The sequence below is a fragment of the Myotis myotis genome, unplaced genomic scaffold, assembly GCF_014108235.1.
Source record: "Myotis myotis isolate mMyoMyo1 unplaced genomic scaffold, mMyoMyo1.p scaffold_m19_p_17, whole genome shotgun sequence".
Lineage (NCBI taxonomy): Eukaryota > Metazoa > Chordata > Mammalia > Chiroptera > Vespertilionidae > Myotis > Myotis myotis.
Window position 1 is genome coordinate 40,560,408 of NW_023416321.1, and position 21,089 is coordinate 40,581,496.

The 21,089-nt window shown below is 46.8% G+C and overlaps 1 protein-coding gene across 5 annotated transcripts; it reads left to right on the forward strand.

Moving 5' to 3' along the window:
- Positions 1-193: 193 nt before the first annotated feature.
- Positions 194-20,061, forward strand: CNTROB (centrobin, centriole duplication and spindle assembly protein). 5 transcript variants are annotated; one of them, XM_036341484.1, is made up of 19 exons: positions 194-1,053; positions 2,215-2,299; positions 2,544-2,625; positions 3,288-3,411; positions 4,513-4,629; positions 4,844-4,960; positions 5,299-5,397; positions 6,888-7,124; positions 7,459-7,605; positions 14,089-14,222; positions 14,749-14,874; positions 15,071-15,233; positions 16,135-16,390; positions 17,566-17,723; positions 17,996-18,059; positions 18,233-18,403; positions 18,554-18,677; positions 19,401-19,473; positions 19,682-20,061. In XM_036341484.1, the coding sequence occupies exons 1-19, from the start codon at positions 772-774 to the stop codon at positions 19,805-19,807; spliced, it is 2,685 nt and encodes an 894-aa protein (XP_036197377.1). In that variant the 5' UTR covers positions 194-771; the 3' UTR covers positions 19,808-20,061. The 5 variants fall into 5 exon arrangements, with proteins under 5 accessions (XP_036197377.1, XP_036197379.1, XP_036197375.1 ...); XM_036341482.1 differs by having other exon boundaries at positions 195-1,053; positions 3,255-3,411; XM_036341483.1 differs by having other exon boundaries at positions 195-1,053; positions 3,255-3,411; positions 17,587-17,723.
- Positions 20,062-21,089: the final 1,028 nt, after the last annotated feature.

Consider the following 21,089-nt stretch of genomic DNA (forward strand, 5'->3'; position numbering starts at 1 on the left):
GAGGGATTCTAGGGAGCCCGGCCATGGCTTTCTTGCTTGGAGGGGATGTACAGGAGAGTTGACCCTGGGTAGACAGGTGGAGTGGGCGGAGGGGTGCAGTGGGCGGAGGGTGCAGTGAGCGGAGAGGTGCAGTGAGCAGAGAGGTGCAGTGGGTGGAGGGGTGCAGTGGGCGGGGAGGTGCAGTGGGCGGAGGGTGCAGTGGGCAGAGAGGTGCAGAGGGGTGCAGTGGGCAGAGGGGTGCAGTGGGCGGAGGGTGCAGTGGGCAGAGAGGTGCGGGGAGCCTGACATCCCTGCCTCTGAGACTTGAGGCAGTTGACCAGCAAGTGAGGCAGCTGGACGGAAGTTAGGTCCTTATTGGATTTGGGGGTTTTTCGGTTTGCACGTTCTGGGTGTGGGGATTTAAGAGCTGAGTTGACCAGAGACGTAGCCTGTGCAGAGCTGACCTGTAACTGTCAGCACTAGATGAACTGCAGAGGTGCTTCTGGCCCACAGGTCTTCTGTCCCCACTCCGTGCTGCATCCCCCCTTTCCACAGTTTCCAGGAGCTGTGAAAGGAGATGCTCTTGCTCTCTCCCATGACCGGAGGTACGGGTGGGAACCTTTCCTCTAGCCAGAAAGCCTCCAGACCCTTATTCACCAACGTTCCTTGGCTTGGAGCCTTCCTCCTTTCTCCCAAATCTTCCTTTTCTGTGCACGTTCCCCACTGGACTCTCCTCAAGCAGAACCTGGAATTCCCAGCTCTGCTGTCTCCAGTTCTCTCTTCCCCGTACTCATGGCCACATCAGCTACCAGTCCCAGTTCACCGCTCCGGGCAGAGGACCTCCTGAGTGACTCCTCAGAAGCCCCTGGGCTGAACCAAGTGTCCTCGGAGGTGACCTCCCAGCTCTATGCCTCTCTGCACCGCAGCCGGCAGGCTGAGGCCACAGCCCGAGCGCAGCTGTATTTACCCTCCGCCTCCCTCCCGCCTCATGAGGGCTTAGACGGCTTGGCCCAGGAGCTGAGTCGAAGTTTGTCCATTGGATTGGAGAACAACTTGAAGAAAAAGATGAGGGAGGTGTGTCTGGGGCGGGGGGGGGGAGGGGAGGGTGGACCTCTAAGATTTTGGGATTGGGGGTGATAAAAAACAAAAAGCTTTATTGAGATTTGAACTCTTGTTGGATTTCAAATTCCTTTTAAGTACACAGTCATGCTTGTTTCCGGAAGCAGATGTATATGAGGGGGAGAGTGGCCTGGGACACTGTAATTTGGGAAATCGTGAAATTTCCCAGTGTTTTCCTTTGTCAGAGATACCTGCACTGTGGGCTAGGTTGCTGTGTTTTGACTGGGATTTGGGGGCTGGGGGTGAGGATAAGTTTTCTCCATCCTAAAAAGTAACTAGGGACTTAAGGATAGACCAACATATGCTAAGATCCCTCCAGCTCAAAACTGTTTTGATTGTATGGTTCAAAATTAGGTATGTAAATAACAAAAGCATCTATACTAATAAAAGGGTAATATGCTAATTAGACCAGGCATCTTCTGGACATCCTTCCGGACAAAGCCACAGTGGCGGGGGCAGAGGCAGTTAGGATGATCAGGCCAGCAGGGGAGCAGTTAGGGGGCGATCAGGCCAGCAGGTAGAGGTGGTTAGGGGCGATCAGGCAGACAGGTGAGCGGTCCTGGATTGCGAGAGGGATGTCCGACTGCCGGATTAGGCCCGATCCCTAAACCAGCAGTCAGACATCCCCTGAGGGTCCCAGATTGGAGAGGATGCAGGCCAGGCTGAGGGACCCCCCCCCCCCCCACACACACACACCTGTGCATGAATTTCATGCACCGGGCCTCTAGTAGTTTAGTAAACATGTTACAGAGAAGATATTAGTGTTGCATAGAAAAGGTCTCACAACAATTTGCAGACTGGTAGGCCTTCCAGAGTTCGAAAAGCTGATAGCCATGGGCTACACAGTCTTTAGGCGGGGTATTTGCTCTCTAGTTGGTAAGAATCCTCTCCACATTTAATTTAACGTGCCAGATCAACTTATTCACACAACCTGTCTGGCTTCTGTACACATTTGAGTGTCTGACCCTTATTGGGTCACGTTCTCTTGTTCTTGCTTTTCTAGGTGCTGGAGCAAAAGGTATTGGGCTTTAGGGGGTACTGGATGCCATCTACCCTGGCAGTAGTTGAATATAGATTATTCAAGTTGCTTCTGGTTTCTGTGTTACTTTTTTCTAGGATGGTTCCAAGCATATCTTTGAGATGGAAAGTGTTCGGGGCCAACTCCAGAGCATGCTCCAAAACTCACGTGATACAGCCTATCGTGAGTAAATCCCTTCCCCACAAAGGAGAACCTGGATTTACGGGATGGGAGAAAGTAGAGAAAGGAAGTGGCTGCGGGAGGACCTAGACCTCTGACAGGATTTCCGGAGGAAAGGCTCCGTTCTTTGGCAGAGGGGCTGTAGGAGTGGGTGAAGTAGAAAGGAAGGTGCTCTGCTCTCTTCTCCAAGTGGTCCCTGTTCTCTCCTTACCTGACCCTGGCTGTGGGTCCCTCTGCCTCCCTGCAGGGGATCCCCTTACTCCAGGTGCTGGTTCAGAGAGACGGGAAGAAGACTCCTTTGACAGTGAAAGCACAGCCACCTTGCTTAAGTGAGTTCTCCTTGGGATTCTTCTAGCTTGCTTTCTTGGAAAGCCGAGTGTTCTATTCCTTTACTGCCCTTGTACCTCTTAAAACCTAAGACACTTGTCACTTAGCTTTTGGTTTTATCCGTTCTCTCCTATCTTCTACTCCCTTTACTCCTTCAAGAACATGGGCATCTGCTGACTAGTACCTGGCCTTCTCCCCACCTCTAGTCCTCCCTCTCCCAGGAGAGTTAGCTTGCTTCTGCTGAGACTTTTACCACAGGAAGTGTGGCATAGAGGAAGGAGCACTATAGAGTGAATCACAGAACCTATGTGCTACTATGGTTCTACTAGAGGCCCGGTGCATGAATTCGTGCATGGATGGGGTCCTGCTAACCCTGATCGCGGTAATCAGGCTGGCTAGGGGAGGGGCCTAGAGCAGTTCGCCGGCCGGCCCCACCCCCCTGGTCGAACTGGTCCAGGGGACAATTTGCATATCAGCTTTTTGTTATATAGGATCACTACCTAACTTAAAGACTTCAACCGAGTCTCTTGCCCTTTCTGAATTTTAGTTTCCTTATTTGTAAGATGTCACGGTTGGACTAATGGGTCTCAAAAGTTTTCCCAATCTTAATATTTCTACCTGGTTTGCTCAGCACCCGGCCCCTGCAAGACTTATCTCCATCTAGCTCAGCCCCAGCCCTGGAGGAGTTGTTTCCCCGTTACACCAGCCTTCGGTCGGGACCCCCACTCAACCCCCCGGATTTCCAGGGCCTGAGAGATGCACTGGATTCAGAGCATACACGCCGGAAGGTGAGATATCAAAGCTTCCTTTTGAAAGCAGCAAAGATTAGAAAAGGGCTGATGCTAAAAAGGCAGAGGCTTAAGGGCCCACAAGCTGGGACTTTGCTCAGGTGGCTCTTCAAGGAGACCTTCTTTCACCATCCTGTCTAAAACGGCACACCTCTCCTCCAGGTAGTCATTGCTCTCAGTCCCTTCATGTAGCTTATCACAGTCTGATAGATCTTGCTTGTTTTGCCCTTCTGAAAACGAAGCTCCTTGTTCAGCACTGTCTTCCTAAGGTTTAGAATATACCCAACACATAGAAACACTCCATAAGCATGTGGTGAATACACTGTGAACTCTGTTGCCTTGTACAGAGGCTTCATAGCTGCTGATGTAATGAGCTTTATCTCTCTGCACCTTAGCCTGTCTGAAGTGGAAGAAAGAGACACAAGGCAGAAGAAAAATCAAAATCATCTATTATGTTGTCATTTTTGGAACTCTGTCTTCTATTTTATTTTTTTTTTAATATATTTTTATTGATTTCAGAGAGGAAGGGAGAGGGAGAGAGAGATAGAAACATCAATGATGAGAGAGTTATTGATCGGCTGCCTCCTGCATACCCCCTACTGGGGATCAAGCCTGTAACCTGGGCATGTGTCCTCACTCGGAATCGAACCCATGACCTCTTGGCTCATAGATTGATGCTCAACCACTAAGCCACGCCAGCTGGGCTCTGTCTTCTATTTTCAACTGCCTGGGCATGAATGAAAGGCTTTTGCCTTTATCCTTGCTTTGTTTAATCATTGTGTTCAATGAGCTTCTCAGGCAGGAATAACCGCCACTCCTTGCAGCGTGGGCTGCTGCACCTCTGCCCAAAGGTCCATAGATCAGGGAAGGGGAGAGCCTGGAAGCTAAGCCCCTGCTCTCTGAGATGGCAGAGGAAGGTGGTGGAGGCCTTGGGCCTTAAGGTTCCTGCTCTATAATCCCCGACTTTCCTCCAACTCTATTCTGTTCTTGGGACACAGCCCATTTCCTGTCTCCAGTCCATTTCCCTTAGAGGAGGTGGAAGGTGTGGTGCTTGGTCAGACTGAGGATGGCAGCACTCAGTTTCCTTATCCTTCTTCCCAGCATTGCGAGCGCCATATTCAGAGCCTACAGGCCCGAGTGCTGGAGCTGCAGCAGCAGTTAGCTGTGGCCGTGACTGCTGACCGCAAGAAAGACATCATGATTGAACAACTGGACAAGGTGCCAGGCTAGCAGAATGTGCTGGGTCTCTCCACGGGAGCACCAAGGAATAGTAAAGAGGGGTGGCCAACCAGCATCTCTTTGGTCATGCTAGGAGCAGGGGTGAGGGGTGGTTACTGACTCCTGGGAGAAGGTGACTGTTGATCTTACCCCCATGGACAGAAAGAGGACAAAAATGTTATTTTGAAATTCCATCTGACTTTCCTTTCCTGAGACCCTGGCCCGTGTGGTGGAGGGCTGGAACCAGCATGAAGCCGAACGCACAGAGGTACTTCGGGGACTCCAGGAGGAGCGCCAGGCAGCTGAACTCACTAGAAGCAAGCAGCAGGAGGTGGGCAATGTGTTTTACATGGAATTAGAACCCAGGTCACTGATTGCTAGCATAAGGGGAGTAGAAATAGCTCTGGGATTAGGTCCTTACAGATTGACCTCAATCTTGCAGTAACTGGCCTGACAGTTCTCTCCTATTTCTGCTCCTGTCACTGTTTCTGTTGTTCAACTTGCATCACTGATATCTTCCCAGCTTTCCGTACACCTTGCAGTCTTTTTGGCTCTCAAGTCATTTCGTTAACTCTTAGTTTTAAAGTTTACATTGTTAATGCTTATTGAAGTATAACATATAGAGATTCCCCTCAGTTCCTCTGTCCTATGTACCTCTCTTCCCAAAAGACAGTAACCCGCCTGGAACAAAGTCTTTCTGAGGCCCTGGAGGCCCTGAATCGCGAGCAGGAAGGTGCCAGAATACAGCAACGGGAAAGAGAGATGCTGGTAAGAATGCTGGGCTTGGTTAATTCCAATAGAGGCTGTTATGTTAATTACTTCTAGAAGGCTATGGGCAATTGGTGGATGTGGGAATTCAAAACTTTAGTTACATCAGGGCAATATTTCTCAAAGTGTGTTCCTTAGAACACTAGTTCCGCTAGATACTCTCCAAAAAGGGCTCTGCCACCAAGTAAGTTTGAAAGACTACAAATTAATCCTCACCACATACATCTAGGGCAGTGGTTCTCAACCTTCCTAACACCGCGACCCTTTAATACAGCTCCTCATGTTGTGGTGACCCCCAACCATAACATTATTTTCGTTGCTACTTCATAACTGTAATTTTGCTACTGTTATGAATCGTCATGTAAATATCTGATATGTAGGATGTATTTTCATTGTTACAAATTGAACATAATTAAAGCATAGGGATTAATCACAAAAACAATATGTAATTATATATGTGTTTTCCAATGGTCTTAGGCAACCCCTGTGAAAGGGTCATTCGACCCCTAAAGGGGTCGCGACCCACAGGTTGAGAACCGCTGATCTAGGGGATTATTTTAAAATACGGATTTCTGGGACCCATCCCCAGAGGTTTTGACTCAGTAGATAAATGGTGGTTAGGAACCTAAATATTTTCAGAAATTTCCTAGGTGATTTTGTTCAGCCAGGTTTGGGAATTCTAGTCTAGGGCATAGCCAAAGAAGGGATGATACTCATTCATGTTTCTTATTGCTGAAATGATAAGGTGATTACCCATATGAATTAGTAGCCAGCTTTGGAACTTGTTGCATGCATGACACATGCTTGCTACATGCATGCTGGTACTTAAAATCTTAACAGGCTACATCCAACCGTGTTATGAAGGTTGCTGGTTGGCTAGTACATGATAGTAGGCTGGGGTTTTTAGTCTTTGTGGAATTTTTTATGATGGTGATAGCTTTTATATATTGAAAACTTACTAAGTGCTAAATGCTTTACATATACTTTTTTTTTCCAAAGGATTTTCTAATTGATTTTTTGAGAGCGAGGAAGAGGGAGAGAGAGAGAAATATCGATGTGAGAGCGATACATCGATCAGCTGCCTCCTGCACTCCCCCTACCAGGGACTGACCCTGCAACCCGGGCATGTGCCCTGACCAGGAATCGAACCGGCATCTTTTGGTGCATGGGGTGATGCCCAACCAACTAAGCCACACCGACCAGGGCTACATACACTTTTTACTTTAATCTTCACAAGTTAGACCCTAATATTATGCCTGCCCATTTCACACATAGTAAATGACAGAGCTGGGATTCAAACTGAGATTTGAACCCAGACTTACCTATTTCTGGAACAAAAGCCCTAATCATATTATAATCCTGTAGGCTTGTCAGCTTTTGTATTTTTAATGGACATAATTCTCAGCAGGCACATTGTATGGGGGTGGAGGGGCAGATTGCTGGTCTCTTGAGGGCATGCTGAGGATCTTGGTTTTATCCTGGGACTATAGGAAGAGGAAAGGCAAGCTCTGACCTTGAGCCTGGAGCTAGAACAGCAGCAGTGCCGGGCCCTGCAGGAAGAACGGGATGAGGCTCGTGCTGGGCAAATCAGTGAGCACCGACAGTTGGAGACACTGCAAGTTGCCCTAGAAGAAGAACGGCAGACCTGGGCCCAGCAAGAGCGCCAGCTGAAGGAGCGCTACCAGGCCCTGCAGGAGGAGAGCCAGGCTCAGCTGGAAAGGGAAAAGGTAAAAGCAGCAGTTGGGCAATGGGATCAGATGAAGGGCAAGATAATTGAATAAGATGGGATGTCAGAATGTGGGGTATACGGGGCTGGGATGGAGAGTGAAGAACTATATGTGGGAGACAAGGTGGAGATTGTAGGGCCAGCTAGAAGGGCTTGGGCATCAAATACACGAAAACCAAAGAGTAAGGTTAAACAGAGATTAGAAACTAGATCAAATGTGAAGGGAGGGAAAGGAAGCTTGGGTTTTCGGGGGGAGGGGGGGATGAATTGGGGAATAGAGGTAACCAGGAGACAGGAAATTCGGTGTGTACTTAAGTGTGATTTCCCTTTCTCAGGGGAACATGCAGAGGGAAGCCCAGGCCGCCCGGGAGGCCCAGCAGCAGCTGGCACTGATGCAGGCCGAGACGCGACGGGTAGAAGGAGAGCTGGATACAGCCCGGAGAGAGAGAGACGCCCTGCAGCTGGAAATGAGCTTGGTGCAGGTCAGTGGAAGGAACTCTGAAGCAGCGTGACCCTTCAGAGTCATGGCAAACACTCACGTTTCTAATTAGACTTTTATGGGCCTTTGTTTTTATGTGTAAAATGTGTGTTAAGGGAAAATTAATACGTTTCTGAGAGCAAGTCCATCTCAGAGACTTCTTTCTCTTATTAGTGGTTGACTTAAGAAGATATTCAATTTCTGGGTTAGTTAGACCAGTGTTTGAACAAGCACACTTCTTTCACCGTCTCATTGAGTTGGAGGACTGACCACATGGAAACTAATTTATCATGGAGACCAACGGTATAGATGTTAGTAAACAACTTATAAGTAGCAATTTATAAGCTGCTCTCACTCCTGAATTGGTGCTAGATGTATGTGTGTACTTGTGTATTCAGTAAGCCTGTTGAATAGCCCCTCCGTGTAAGCTCTGTGCTAGGAGCCGGGATCAGCCCTTGCCAACAAGGAGCTCTCCAGCCAGGTGGGAATTTGTCCAGTGCACACATTTGTGAAGTAGTATGGTAAACGATAATTGAGGGTAAGAACTACTCAAATGTCATTTTCTTAGTGAGGTCTTCCCCAACCACACTGAGTAAAATCTGCAACCTCTGACAATCCATTTCCCTTCCCTGTTTAACTTTCCTCCTAATATACTACGTAGCATACCTTTTAAAATCTTGTTTGTTTTCTGTAAGATCCATGAAAGCAAGGATTTTTGTCTATTTATTGTAGAATTCCAGAATAGTGCCTGGCTTTAGTGTTCAAGCCCTCTATTTCCTTATTGTTCTACTATTACTGAAAGTGGGGTATTGAAGTCTCCAACTATTATTGTAGAACTGTCTATTTCTCTCTTTATTACTGTCAATTATTAATGTATTTGGGGGCACTCTTAGGTGCATAAATGTTTATAATTGTTCTACATTTTTTCATGTTTTTATTTATTTTAGAGAGGAGGGGGGAGAGAGAGAAACATCAATGTGAGAAACATCGATCAGTCACCTCCCATACACACCCCGACAAGGGATTGAACCTGCAACCTGGGCATGTGCCCTGACCAAGAATCAAACTGGCAACTTTCAGTGCATGGGTTGATGCTCAACCAGCTGAGCCACACTGGCCAGGGTGCTAATATCTTCTTGATATAACTTTTTTGACTTAAAATTTATTTTCTCTCACAATAATATAGCTCCTGAGCTCTCTTTTGGTTACTATTGGCATGAACTGTCTTTTTACTTACAACCTATTTGCATCTTTGTATCTAAAGTGAGTCTCTTATAGAAAATATATAGGTGGCCCTAACCCGTTTGGCTCAGTGGATAGAGCATCAGCCTGCTGACTGAAGGGTCCCAGGTTCGATTCCGGTCAAGGGCATATACCTTGGTTGTGGGCACATCCCCAGTAGGGGATGTGCAGGAGGCAGCTGATCGATGTTTCTCTCTCATCGATGTTTCTAACTCTCTATCCCTATCCCTTCCTCTCTGTAAAAAATCAATAAAATATATTTTAAAAAAAGAAAATATATAGGTGGATCATGGCTTTTTGTTTTGTTTTATTAATCATAGGCATATACAAAATTCCCTATTTAGTTTATTTATGATGATAACTACCTTTTTTTCAATTACAGTTGACATTCAATTTTTTTTTTTTAAGACTAATTGCTACAGTCTTTTTAAAAAATTTTTTTATTGATTTCAGAGGGAGGAAGGGAGAGGGAGAGATAGAAACATCAATGATGAGAGAGAATCATGGATTGGCTGCCTCCTGCACTGGGGATCAAGCCCACAACCCAGGCATATGCTCTGACCGGGAATTAAACCGTGACCTCCTGGTTCATGGGTCAACGCTTAAATGCTGAGCCATGCTTGCTAACTTGGTTAGGCTTGCACACGCCCTCTCTCTCTCTTTTCTTTTCTCAACCTCTCTTCTCTTCCCACCCTCTTCTTCTTTCTCCCTTTCCCACCTCATATTATTTGAGAGTTTCTTTTGGACTTCATGGGAGAATATCCTTTTTTTATAATTTAAATTATTTAAGATTTATTTTATCTCTTAATCTATGGTCAGCTTTTCTAAATGTTTCATGTGTGTTTGAGAACATGTATAGTGTTTGGGTGCAGTTTTGAATGTGTGTCTAGTTTGTTAACTGTTGAGACCATTATAACCATATAGATTTTTTTCTGTTAAATCTCCTTAGTGTGGATTTGTCTATTTTTCCTGCAGTCTGTCAATTTTGCTTTATACATTTTGTGGCTATGTTATTAGATGCATATAAATTTTTAAATTGTTATATCATTTTCTGGTAATTGGATGTTTTATCCTTACGAGGTGACTATCTTTTATAATGCTTTTGCCTTAGGGTGTATTTTTGCTTAATATTAATCGAGCTCTGCCAACCTTTCTTTTAAAAATAGAATTTTCCTGGCAAATGTTTTTCTAATCTTTTTACTTTCAACTTTTATATATTTGTATTTTAGTCAGAGCATGAGGTTCATTAGCATTTAATCTATTTATTCATAGTTGGATCTGTGCTTTACTTTATATCTTATTTTGTCTTGCCTATTCAGTGTTTATTTTTCTCTCTTTTCTTTTTTTTTTTTTTTTAATATATTTTATTGATTTTTTACAGAGAGGAAGGGAGAGAGATAGAGAGTTAGAAACATCGATGAGAGAGAAACATCGATCAGCTGCCTCCCGCACATCTCCCACTGGGGATGTGCCCGCAACCCAGATACATGCCCTTGACCGGAATCGAACCCGGGACCTTTCAGTCCGCAGGCCGACGCTCTATCCACTGAGCCAAACCGGTTTTGGCTTCTCTCCTTTCTTGTATCTTTTAGATTCATTACTTTTTGCTCATTTTACTCATTGACATTTTTCTTCCTCAGCTAGTTTCAAAGTCATAAACTCAATTTCTGTTTGTTTGTTTGCTTGTATATGGGTTACTTTAGAAATAATCACATGCATACCTAAATTATCAAAGTTTAATTATCAGAGATAAATATCAAAGACAAAAAAAGAAGCATCAATTCTACATGTATGGCTCAAAGTAGAATTCTCAGAGAACTTTAAAAATTGTTTTTTAAATACAATAAAAGTTATCTGTACCACTGGTTCAAATATCTATAATAATAAAAGCATAATATGCTAATTAGACCAGACGTCCTTCTGGATGAAGCCGGGGCTACTAGGGAAGCCCAGGTCCCAGGTGCCAGAGGGAAGCTGGTGCCAGCAGCCAGGAGAAGGAAGGCCTAATCTTGCACGAATTCCATGCATCTCGGGCCTCTAGTACTAAAGTAAAAAGCATTGATTGCTTCCTCTTAGCACACCATTTGGCGTGCCTCCTGCCAGAGCCTTCTCATTTATGGGCTGGTGCATTAAAAATATGTGAGCATGCTATGTATTTGCTGCAGCTTGTTAGATTTTTAACCTCAGATTGTAGACACCTTTCCATGTCAGTGCATGCAGATGTATATCACTCTTTCTAAGGGTTGTATAATAGTGCAAGGAGTAGATGGATCAGAGGTTACCTAAGCACTCTTCTTTTGAAGAGAAGTTTACACGGATGCCAATTTTCACTGTAAAAACAGTGCCGCAGTGAGCGTCATTCTGCATAGCCTTTGGTGCCCCTTCCGTGGGACAGACTCCTGAGCCTGGAATTGCTGGCTTAAAGGGAATATATATAATTGTTTTTTTCATTAAAGAAAGTAGGCAGCCGCAACCGGTGTGGCTCAGTGGACAGAGCGTCGGCCTGCGGACTGAAAGGTCCCAGGTTCGATTCCGGTCAAGGGCATGTACCTTGGTTGCGGGCACATCCCTAGTGTGGGGTGTGCAGGAGGCAGCTGGTCGATGTTTCTCTCTCATCGACGTTTCTGACTCTCTATCCCTCTCCCTTCCTCTCTGTAAAAAAATCAATAAAATATATATTAAAAAAAAAAGAAATTAGGTAACAAGATATCTAGAGTCAAAATCATAGAAACAGAAAGAAGAATGCTGGTTGCCAGGATTGAGGTCATCATTTAGTGGATATAGAGTTTCAGTTTTACAAGATGAAAAAGTTCTAGAAATCTACACAGCAATATAGTTAACACTACTCAAATGTACACTTAAAATGGATTAAGAGGGTACATTTCATATTATGTTTTTCTTACCACAATTTAAAACATTTTTTAAACAATTTAGGTTAGTGCAAGAGTTTGGTATGATTGGGACGTATTTGGGAGCAGTGAGGTAGATGGGTGGTGGGAAATCATAAGGGCCTTCCTTGTAAGTCATGTTAAGTAGCTAGAACTTTCTTAGCCAGTTGGGGCATTTGAAGGGTTTCAAACAAGGGAATAAATTGCACATTTTTGTATTTTTGGATACTTACCAGCCACGAAGGGGAGGATCTATTGGGGCCAGAATGGGAGAGGGGAGAGGGTATGGTAGAGGCAATGAGGTCAATTAGACTTGAAATGATATTGAATTAACGTAGTGGTGAGTGGAGGGGTAAATTAGATGTTAAGGAAATAGAATGGAACGATCAGTTGGAAGGGGTAAAGAAATAGGAGAAGTCAAGGATAACTCCAGGTTGCCGGAACCGGTTTGGCTCAGTGGATAGAGCGTCGGCCTGCGGACTGAAAGGTCCCAGGTTCGATTCCGGTCAAGGGCATGTACCTGGGTTGCGGGCACATCCCCAGTAGGAGATGTGCAGGAGGCAGCTGATCGATGTTTCTCTCTCATCGATGTTTCTAACTCTCTATCTCTCTCCCTTCCTCTCTGTAAAAAATCAATAAAATATATTTTTTAAAAAAAAAAAAATAAAAAAAATAAAATAAAATAAAAAAAAAAAGGATAACTCCAGGTTTCAGATAGCTTTCGTGTTTCAGTGGAGATCGGTGTCATTAATTAGGGCAAGAAATATAATAGGGACAGAAGGTTTGAGGGTAAAAAACCAAATGAGCTCATTTTGGATGTATTGTGTTTGAGGTGTATCCAAATAGTTATTCAATAGTTGTTCTTTTTTTTTTTTTTAATCTATTTTTATTGATTTCAGAGTGGAAGAGAGAGGGAGAGAGAGATAGAAACATCAATGATGACAGAGAATCATTGATTGGCTGTCCCCCACTGGGGATTGAGCCCGCAACCCAGGCATGTGCCCTGACCGGGAATCGAACCATGACTTCCTGGTTCATAGGTCGATGCTCAACCACCGAGCCATGCTGGCTGGGCTCAATAGTCATTCTTAAAGCCTGGAAGAAAGGTCTAGGCCCGTGGTCAGCACACTGCAGCTCGTGAGCCACATGCGGCTCTTTGGCCCCTTGAGTGTGGCTCTTCCACAAAATACCGGCTCTTCCACAAAATACCAACTTCTGCACATGGGCCACGAAGTTTCAGTCGCACTGTACGTGCACGTCCGCACGTGGTATTTTGTGGAAGAGCCACACTCAAGGGGCCAAAGAGCCGCCTGTGGCTCGTGAGCCGTGGCTTGCCGACCACGGGTCTAGGCTAAAGAGAGAGAGATTGAAAAAGTGTTCAAAGTATAAATGGCAGCAAAAAAGCATGGCCTAAAGGCCAAACATTGATTATACACATGCAGAAGCATCAGTGGCCGGAGTGTTAGTGCGAGGTCAAAAGAAGGCTGAGGACAGGACTGAAGGAAGCATTGAACCTTTATGGACAGAAGGAAGAAGAGCAATCAGCTGAGTCCGAGGAGCAGTCAGATAGAATGAAAACACGGAGATGGTGGCAGGCGGCATCATGGGCGCCAAGGGAACATGGTTTTAGAGGGAAGGGTTGGTGTAGGTGGCAGATGTTGCAGCAAGACCACATAAGACTGAGAAAGCACCACTGTTGGACTTAAACATTAAATTCTTTCATGACGTATACTATAAGTAGAAATCATTTCAGTGAGTTGAAAAAGAAATATGAGAAAATGGAGAGAGTGATATAGCCTGGTTCTGCTTTAGGAAGAAGGGACACTGACATTTATTGACTGTCAGGTACTGTTACCTCTGACACATGACAAATTTGATTACGTAACATTTATTTTGGTTGAAAAAAATACGTTTCTTTTATTCAGAGTCATTTTCAGCTTTGTGTACACATAAGGGTGAGTACTTCATGCTCTAAAACAGCGGTTCTCAGCCTATGAGTCGCGACCCCTTTGGCGGTCGAACGACCCTTTCACAGGTGTCGCCTAAGACCATCCTGCATATCAGATATTTACATGACGATTCATAACAGTAGCAACATTACAGTTATGCAGTACCAACGAAAATCATGTTATGGTTGGGTCACAACATGAGGAACTGTATTTAAAGGGCCAGAAGGTTGAGAAGGAAAGGTCTAAAAGGAAAGGGAACCTCTTCCACTCCTGTGGCAAAGTTCTTGACATGTCCCCTTGGGCATGTGAGGAGACATGTTGGCACATGGGTTTTTGTCTACATCCTATCATCGGTCCTCTCTTAATTCCAAGCAGAATTGAGCTATTCCCCACCTTCCTCACTCCCAGGCCCGGTATGAGAGCCAGCGGATCCAGCTGGAGTCAGAGCTGGCTGTGCAGCTAGAGCAGCGGGTGACAGAGCGGCTGGCCCAGGCTCAGGAGAGCAGCCTGCGGCAAGCAGCTTCCCTGAGGGAACAGCACAGGTACTGGGCCTTCCTGGATGCTGCCCCTCCTCGGCCACACAGGTGTCGTTCGTGCCCCGCCCACATCCTCTCCGAGCCCTTGTCGTTTCCCACGTGCTGGCTGCCGCACCTGGGGGACAGCTGCCTACAGGTGCACAGAGAGCCAGAGTGCTTGATGACTTTCCTCCCAGAGGGCGTAGCCTTTCCCCAGTGACTGATGGGACAATGATGAGCTGTGACCTACTCCATCTCCAGAGCTGCCCTGTGGGATCGAGCCTCCTTCCCATCCCAGTCTCACTTCCCCTCTTCCCCACTCTCCTACCAGTTTTTTTTTGAAAATGCTTCTTAAGTGAATTATTTTCCTATAAATCCTCATCTCAGCCTCTGCTTCTGGGGAGCCCATCCGAAGGCACCAGCTTTGTCCTCGTCTCTTCCTGAGCCCGCTGTGCCCTGTCCTGCTGGCCGCCTGTGGCTGGCTGGCTCACAGGCACACGTGCTGGCTTCTGTCTCCACGTTCAGTTTTCTCGTCTCATCCGTGTCCTCGTAGGAAGCAGCTGCAGGACCTCAGTGGGCAGCACCAGCAGGAATTGTCCACTCAGTTGGCTCAGTTCAAGGTGGAAATGGCAGAACGAGAGGAAAGGCAGCAGCAGGTGGCTCAGGACTATGAGCTCAGGTACTGGCCCTGGGCATACCCCTTGCAGGCCTGGTCCTTTCCCTGCACGCAGAGCCCAGCCTGGGAGTGGTGAGAGCTGCCCTCCATAGACCTTCCTCTTCTGCGTTGGTTCCACCTCCTGTCAGGATTTCCAATGTCTCTGACATTCCGTTTTGGTTCCTCTTATTCCAAGTCAGCTCTCCCGTCTTTTCTTCAGACTGGCCCGGGAGCAGGCGCGAGTGCGGGAACTGCAGAGTAGGAACCAGCAGCTGGAGGAACAGCGGGCCGAGCTGGTAGAGCGACTTCAAGCCATGCTGCAGGCCCACTGGGAGGAGGCAAACCACCTGCTGGGCACCTCTACCCTGCCTGCCAACCCCCCAGTAGGCATTACCCCTAAGCTAAGCCGCTCAGAGTTGTGTCTAGATCCCTTCTTTGGAAACCTAGCTTCCTCCCAAGGGAACTCCTAAGTTCAGGTCCTTGGACCTGCATTGTTTTTCTTTTTTAAATCTGTGTGCTTTTCCCAGAAATAACTGTCTCGTCAAAAGAAATCTTTTTTCCATGGCCATAGCTCACCAGACTGGCCTCACTGCGTTGGGCCTAACTCTCTTCTCTCCACCCAAGAGGTGGTGAGGAACACATGATATTAGTCTTGCCAAATGGTAGTTGAATTATGATGTTAAGGGCCAAAATTATTGCTAAGTCCTGCCCTAGAGTAGGGTTGAGAGTCTCACCCTTGACCCGTCTTATGTTGGCATCTCCTGCTTCCTTCTTTTAATTACGAAATTTTTATTATTAGCTAAAATGTTTTTTTGACTAGGTGGTAGCATGCACATGGTAAGAAAAAAAATCCAAACAGATCAAAAAGATACACAGTGAAAGTAACCTCCATCCCATATCTGCACCTCAGTCTCCCGGTTCCTCTCCCCAGAAGAACCACTGTTACTGGTGTCTTGAGTGCTCCCCCCACAAATGGTAGCCTTCTTTACACTGTTGTATAATTTTTTATTTAAGTACTTATTGGTGGAATTTAAAGTTGTTGCCTATATTTTGCTACATGCTACAAATTGCTGCAATAAATATCGTCAATCTATGTTTTTGTGCAAATATATCTATAAAACTTCTAGAAATGGAATTGTAAGATCAAAAATAAGCATTTTAAAATTTGATAGATACTATCATCTTCTTTTAAGGAAGTTCTACTAATTTGTAATCTGTACAGGGTCTTGCCTCTTTAAATGCACTCGGCTTTGACCCTTCTTTGTGCCTCCCTCTTATGCTCAGGCCCCAACTGCCTGCCCCTCCAGCCCTGGGCCTCAGGAACGCGAGAAGGAGAGGAGGAACTGGACTGTGCCTCCCACGGCCGTGGCCCTAAAGCCTGTATTGCAGCAGAGCCGGGAAGCCAGGGACGAGCTGCCTGGAGTTCCACCTGTTCTCTGCAGCTCCTCCCCAGACCTTAGCCTCCTGCTGGACCCCCCTTTCCAGAGCCAGCATTCCTTCCAGCCCCTGGAGCCAAAGCCAGATCTCACTTCCTCTTCAGGTAACTGGGGACAGGCATCTTTGGGTTCCCCTTACCTGCACTAATTGGCTCCCTCCTACCTCGCTGCTTTTCTGTCTGGGACTTGAGTATTTAGATGTCTGAGTGACCTTAGGTTGCAAGGAGTAGAAATCTACTCAAGTTGGCTTGAATAAAGGCAGGGAGAGCTCATGGAAATGTGATGTAGCTGGACCTAATGAGAACTGGAGTTTGGACCCAGCAGCGCTATCAGGGTCTGAGGCGGCTGCTCCCCCTCCCTTCCGGCTTGCTTGCATGGGCTCTTGACTGCCTCTCCCTGCACATCTGCTTCTCTCTCTAGGTAGACCAGCACTTCCTGTGCTCAGGACTGTAGCTCTCGTAACTTTAGCTTGAACATGGATTTGACCAGCCAAGACGCTAGATAACCTTACAGAGACCATGGTGTCTGTTCCTTAGGCCCAGTTTAAAGAGAAGCAATCTGATGGGTTGGCAACAGTCCCTTAGGTTGGCTAACCTTGGGAGTGTGCATCTTGGGTGGATGGGGGTGCTCTGTGTGGTGCAAACATGACAACCCAGGTTGAATTAAGAATGAGGGATGCCCTGGCCAGTGTGGCTCATTTGGTTGGAGTGTTGCCCTGTGCACCAAAAGGTCTCAGATTCAATTCCTGGTCAGGGCACATACCCAAGTTGTGGGTTTGATCCCCAGTTGGGGTGTGTGCAGGAGGTGGCCAATCGATGTTTCTCACATCGATGTTCCCCCTGAATATTAGTTTTGGTTCTTTAAGTAGTTTATGGTGGTACTAGAGGCCCGATGCGTGAAATTCGTGCAAGAGGCTTGGCCCTCACAGCCCCGGCTTCGTCCGGAAGGTCGTCCGGAAGGACATTGGGAAGGTCATTCGGCTGTCCGGTCTAATTAGCATATTATGCTTTTATGATTATAGATTTATTTATTTAGAGTCTGAGTACTACAGCTTTCCCCTTCCATCTACACTTCTTAGCATTCAGCTGATTCATCTCTCAGTCCCCTTCCACCCTTTCCTCCAGCTGCTTTAACTTTTCGTTATCTTCTCCTTGCTGCAATGTCCCTCGTATATTTAATAGGCCTCTTTTGGGGGGGCATTTGGTGAGCTGAGTTGTGGAGGAACCCCTGCCCCACAACATACACATGTGCTTGCGCACATACATGTTTCACTCTACAGCTGGGGCTTTCCCCTCTGCAGCTGGAGCCTTCCATCCGGATCACAGAGCAGAACGGCCGTTCCCTGAGGAAGACCCTGGGTCAGATGGCGATGGCTTCCTGAAGCCAGGGCTGCCACACCCTTCTCAGCTGGAGGGCCTCAAGCATTTTTTGCACCAGGTAAGAGAGGGCCCACTCATCCCACCTTCTTTTCTTCTTCCTTCCTCATTTCCTTTTTCTACTCTAGGAGTCCAGGCCTCTGGCTTCATCTTCCTTTTTGGATGAATACTTTGTCCCAGCTTCTTACTCTCTGTCTTATTCCTGTCTCGTAAATCCTTTCTGGAACTTAGGTGACCAACTGTAGCTCTTACTTCCCCAGCTTCTGCTTCCCTCAGATACCTAAGTCTCTTTCTTTATTGGTCCTGAGGGAACCTTACTCTCTTGTCCTCCAGCTGCTGGAGACAGTACCCCAGAACAATGAGGACTCCTCTGTGGACCTGTTACCCCCTAAGTCTGGTGAGTGCCAGCCTAAAGGAGGTTGGGGCTGGCCTGGAAAAGTGGGAGTGGGTTGTGTGGGAAGGACTGTGAGGAGGTGGCAAAGATGGTGGAGCCTAATAAAGGCCAGGGGGCAGGACCTCCTTGGCTCTTTAGCCCATTTCCTGATTCTTTGATCTCTTTCCTTTTGCTAGTTCCCCCGACTGTCCCATCTTGGGAGGAAGCCCCTCACGTGCCACGCCTCCCACCCCCTGTCCATAAAACTAAAGTACCCTTAGCCATGGCGTCTAATCTTTTCCGGGTCCATGAGCTTCCCTCAACCCATTTACAGAGCAGTGGTCCCAGCAGTGGCTCCCCAGAGAGAGGTAAGCAGGTCATGGTTTACTGGGAGATAAAAAGGGAAGGGATTGGGTGTGGAGCAGTACTTGGAACAGAGGCCCTCTGGGTTCCTAGGAGATGGGATGAGGCCTGGGGGAAGAGGGCTAGGATGACAGCCATGACTGATGTGTCTCTAGGTGGAGATGGGCTCGTGTCCTCGAGGCAGCTGATGGAGATGTTACGACTGTACCAGGCTCGGGGCTGGGGGGCACTCCCTGCTGAGGACCTGCTGCTCTACCTGAAGAGGCTGGAACAGAGCGGGTACCAGGCTGGGAGGGAAGGGAGGGAAGGGAGGAAGGATTAGGGGTAGAATCTGGACTGTGGGCAGGCAAATGGGTCAGGCAGGGAAGAGAGGGGTGTGCATGTTGTCCATTGAGTACTCTTTTCTGGGGAGGAAAGTGCGGGTGAGATGTGCAACAACACGTCGTTTCTTCCCGTCTCTCACTGCTCCCCACCTTTCTTCTGTCTCTTCCTTTCTAGTTTGTTTTTTTCTTTGCTTCTAAAAAGTCTCTTCACAATGTCTTTCTACCTTAGTTTTGTCTTCTTTACCCTGCGGCTCTTAATTCCGAAGCCTCGGCTGTGATTTCCTAGTATAACTCAGTATTTGATTCCACTTATACCTCCTCCTGTTTAATTCCAGGTCTATCTTGTTTATTTTTATTCTTTTTTAAAATATATTTTTATTGATTTCAGAGAGGAAGGGAGAGGGATAGAGATATAAAAACATCAATGACGAGAGAGAACCATTGATTGGCTGCCTCCTGCACACCCCTTACTGGGGGATCGAGCCCGCAACCCTGGCATGTGCCCTTGGTCAGAATGGAACCTGGGACCCTTCAGTCCGCAGGCCGATGCTCTATCCACTGAGCCAAACCAGCCAGGGCTATTTTTCTTCTTAAGAGACAGAGTTGGGGAGTAGTTCTTCTATTCAGTGTCGGGGAGAGTGGGAGGAACTGCTTCCCCATCTTGCTCCCTTTATGGCAGGTCTGATAGCCGAGGGGATACTGTCCCTAGAAGGAACACAGACTCCCGCTTGGGTGAGGTCCCCCGGAAAGAGGTGAGCACAAGCAGGGCAGAAGGAGGGGGATGGAAGGGCTCCTACTCATTCGTTCCTCCAACTCCACTCACTCCCGAGGCGGGCTCTGTTCCGGCCCCTCCCCTTTGCCGAAAGATGCTGGTCCTCTCCAGGCTTGATGCCTTTCCTCAGTGGGGTGGGGATGAGAGTACACAATGCTGACTGTCTCTTCTCTCCCTTCAACTCTCAGGTTCCCTCCCAGGCTCTCCCTCGCCGCCTGGCCACAGTCCCTAAGACTGAAAAGCCTCCAGCACGCAGGAAAAGCGGACACCCTGTCCCTGGCAGCATGAGGAGCCGGGCGGGAATCTGGAGATGAGCCCTGCCCTTTCTCCTCCTCTTCGTGCTCTTGTTACTCTCTTAATAAATGCTCAGTAGTCTGTGTTAGAGTCTGTGACTCTTAGGAATTGGCACATGGAGGTTTTGTAGGAAACTATTTTGTAAAGAAACCTCATTTTATTCTGTTTGAGTATTTTTTTTTTAAATATATTTTATTGATTTTTTACAGAGAGGAAGGGAGAGAGATAGAGAGCTAGAAACATCGATGAGAGAGAAACATCGATCAGCCGCCTCCTGCACATCTCCCACTGGGGATGTGCCCGCAACCCAGGTACATGCCCTTGACCGGAATCGAACCCTGGACCTTTCAGTCCGCAGGCTGACGCTCTATCCACTGAGCCAAACCGGTTTTGGCCTGTTTGAGTATTTTTTTATACGTTACATTTCTATTTTATATTCTGTGGAAAAAGACATGAGGACAGTCTTATGGCTAGATTGGAGAAGTTTTAATGAGCTAAGGTTCAATGTTTAAAAGCCAAAACCTACAGAATGACTAGCTGTGGTTGGCAGTGTAATTTTGAATGATTTTTATTTTCTTTATACATTCCTGTGTTTTCCAAATTTTCTAAAACAAGTATGTATTATTAAACAGAAAAAAACAAACTTTTTAATAAAAGAATAAGTTATGGAAAGAGTTTGAGTAAAAATTTGATTGTTGGAGAGATAGATTTTTCTTTCAGGAGCAGATAATTATTTTAAGATTTTAACTTTTTAAAAAATAATTCATTTGAGAAAGGAGGAAGGGAGAGGGGGTGTAGAAAGGAGAGGGAAGGAGAGAGAGAGAAACATTAACTGGTTGCTTCCTGTACACTCCCAGACCTGGGATTGAACCCTCAACCTAGGTATGTGCCCTGACTGGGGATCAAACCTACAACCTTTTGGTGAATGCGATGATGCTCCAACCAGCTGAGCCCCCGCCCAGGGCCGAGGTGAGCGTTTTTGTGAGAGAATCTACTGGAGTGTGAAGTCCTTCTGTTTGCTCCTGAATTATTCGGTTAGGCCCAAAATAGATACAATGGGATACAGACTCAAGTAGCATTTCATATTAATGAATGTTTAGGTCTTATTTCCTCCCACCTAAAAAGTAACTTCCTAGCCCCTGGGAGAGGGAAAAAGGAAGAAAAGATAAACACACCTGACCAGCAGGCGGATGGTTCTCCTGCCCCGACTCTGGCCAGGACAGCGTGGTCATCGGTCTCACTCGGGACTGCGCTCGCTGGCAGAGGAACAAGGGGCAAACTCGCGGAGGAGCAGCGCTGGGC